The sequence below is a fragment of the Otolemur garnettii genome, unplaced genomic scaffold, assembly GCF_000181295.1.
Source record: "Otolemur garnettii isolate 467f Iridium unplaced genomic scaffold, OtoGar3 scaffold01071, whole genome shotgun sequence".
Taxonomy (NCBI): Eukaryota; Metazoa; Chordata; class Mammalia; order Primates; family Galagidae; genus Otolemur; species Otolemur garnettii.
The window spans coordinates 4,218-6,878 of record NW_003853466.1 but is presented as its reverse complement, the minus strand read 5'-3'; the positions used below and the strand labels follow the sequence as shown (position 1 = coordinate 6,878).

Below are 2,661 nucleotides of genomic sequence, written 5' to 3'. Positions count from 1 at the left end.
TACCAAAAAGTATGCTTGGGAAACTCCAAAAATGTGCTTGCACAGCAACAGTGCCCGTGGCATCCCAGCCAGGTCCCCTGCAGACAATCCCTCTGGGCAGTGTCAGTTCCTCTTAGCAGCCATGACAAAGAGCTCAAGTGTAGTGAATGTGCAATGTGGCTGGCTCTCTGACACCATCAATTAAGAGGCATCAGTGCCATTGTATTTGTTGATGAATATCACTTTCAGGAAAACATTGGACTCTTTTTATAAACAAGCAGTGTCTCACTAACAAGTTCTGGCCATCATGACACCAGAAAGAATCTTGGCTTACTTCTTTGCTTTTAGGACATTTGTCAACTTCTTGTCTCTTTTTAAAACCCCAATGTTACTGGTTAGGCAGCCACTAAAATAAACCCACCCTCTTTTCAATGTACTTCCCTTACTTTTCCCTAAGGTGAACTCTCTGTAAACCTAAAAACATATGGTAACATACAAGGTTTTTCAAAGTGCAAAATATGTTACAGATAGTTTCTTAAGTTTCATTTAAACACCAGACTTTATACAATACAGTACAGTTTGAGATTTCTGCTCATAAATTACACCATTTAATAGACCTCTTTAAAAGGGTGGACCGCTTAAAGCAACCCCAAGTCTCTCTTAACCAGGTTAATATAATTAAACTTTACAAACTTTGTTCAAACCAAAATAAAGCTCATCTTACACTTTATCACATATATACATATTTTAAAATGTTCATTAAATGTGGAAGTATAGATAGTCAAGTTCCTTTATTACAGACAGACACGTTTGCGTCCAGGTAGACACATCTTCATGTATTATCTTACAGTTTGGTTTCTGGTTTACGCACAAACAGCATATACAATGTTAAAATAGTAACTGGGGAGGGGTAGTTTATTTTCTTTCTTTCTGCAAAGTCTGTTCATCTTGCGACTCTTTTGTAAGGGTTCTTGACCGTTGTAGAACCACATTGAGTTCTTCGATGACCTTTGATGGTAACTTATGTTCAGAGTCCAAAGTAGCTTTGCTATTCCTGTCCTCAGTCCTCCTCAAAGTCTTTAGGCCTTTCAGACCTTTTTGTTGCCCAGGTGGGACCTCAGGCTCTGTGTCCTCCAGACAGTTGAAACTCCGATGCTTTCGGTTTCGACTTCGAAGTCTATCGTCCTTGTGCTCCAGACACTGGGCCACCATGGAGGCTCTCTCCTTTAAACTCGAGTCCACAGACACTCTGTCATGCTTTGCACTGAGCCGCAGCCTTTCAAGTTCTGCTCTTGCACTCTAAAAATAAAATTAAATGTCTCACAGGAAAGCAAGATTTGGCACTATTTAAGTTTAAAAAATGTTTCCCACATGAAAGCTGATGCCTCCTACAAAGGAATGCATTTCTATGGTGTAGGCTCAAACTTTACTTTGATAACCACTGGCATGTCTGAATTTATATCCCAATCTTAGGGCTACAACATAAAGTAAGGACAGTCCCAATGTATAATGGATTGGCTTAGGATTCTTTGACTTTACGACAGTGCAAAAGCAATTTAGCAGAAACCAACTTCAATTTCGAATGCTGATCTCCTCCCAGACTAGTTGGGGGGTGGCAGGAAGTTCTCTTGCCATGCTGGTCGGGGCAGTGAGTCTCAGCTCCCTGTCAGCCATGTGACTGCGGGACACACGACCCACCCTCACACTGTATCGTGTGGCCAGATGGGTCTGCCCAGCTGTGGGCTAATGCAGTGTGCTTTGAGTATTTAAGGTAGGCTAAACTAAGTTATGATTTCGGTTAGGTTTATTGAATGCATTTTCAATTTGTGATATTTTTAACTAAATGGCAGTTTTACCGCTTGTAACCCCATCAGAAGTTGAGGAGCATCCGTAAAATATAATCCACGGAAATTCATTTTAATGCACAATTAACACACCACTTCAAAGACGTCTTACAGGTTATTCCAACGGACTCTCACATTAAACTTGCTTCACTTGCTCCCTTCTGCTTGGGTACGTGAGCTGCGGGTGTATCTGTAGTTCCTATGATATACTGTACCCACATCACTGAAGTGACCCGGAGCCGGGGGAATGCTCTGTGCCAAAATGCTCTGTGGTACAGCCCCTTCCACAATCACAATACATTTAAACATATTAAATGTAGAGAGGCTGAGAAGCCTTACAGCAGAGAGATCTATGTAACAACTTTTTCCTGTTTTTTTCTTTTTTCTCCTCCTAATATATTTGACTAATGAAACCTTTTCCTTTACAAAATGCCTATTACCAGGTATATTTCTTAAAACACTGAAATCTTTATATACTTGTGTATGAAAACCCACTTTTGTGTGTATGGATTAGAGTTCATGCTTGTTCAGTGAACTGTAAAAAGTGCCTTGCAATAGGACACCAGCCGCAGTAGAGAAGTCGACTTCTTATACTGTCACACAGGACATCTGTGATAGGACCGCTACTGTACACAGCTGTTCTCAGGTTCTCAAAGGCTGCTCTAACTCAGTCAAGTCTGAGATACAAGAACAAACACCAGAGAACCAAGCATGTGGGGGACAGACAGGGGACACCAGAGAAACAAGCGTGTGGGGGACAGACAGGGGAACACCAGAGAACCAAGCGTGTGGGGGACAGACAGGGGAACACCAGAGAACCAAGCGTGTGGGGGACAGA

The 2,661-nt window shown here is 41.8% G+C and overlaps 1 protein-coding gene across 1 annotated transcript in view; it reads right to left on the bottom strand.

Annotated features, from left to right (window-relative positions):
* Positions 1–587: 587 nt before the first annotated feature.
* LOC111722875 (arf-GAP with Rho-GAP domain, ANK repeat and PH domain-containing protein 2-like) overlaps positions 588–2,661 on the bottom strand; it is a 6,285-nt gene continuing 4,211 nt past the window's right edge. Inside the window, exon 2 of the mRNA XM_023509169.1 lies at positions 588–1,278. Within this exon, the coding sequence (XP_023364937.1) occupies positions 895–1,191 (297 nt within the window). The 5' untranslated portion in view covers positions 1,192–1,278 and the 3' untranslated portion in view covers positions 588–894. The remainder of the gene's footprint in view (positions 1,279–2,661) is intronic.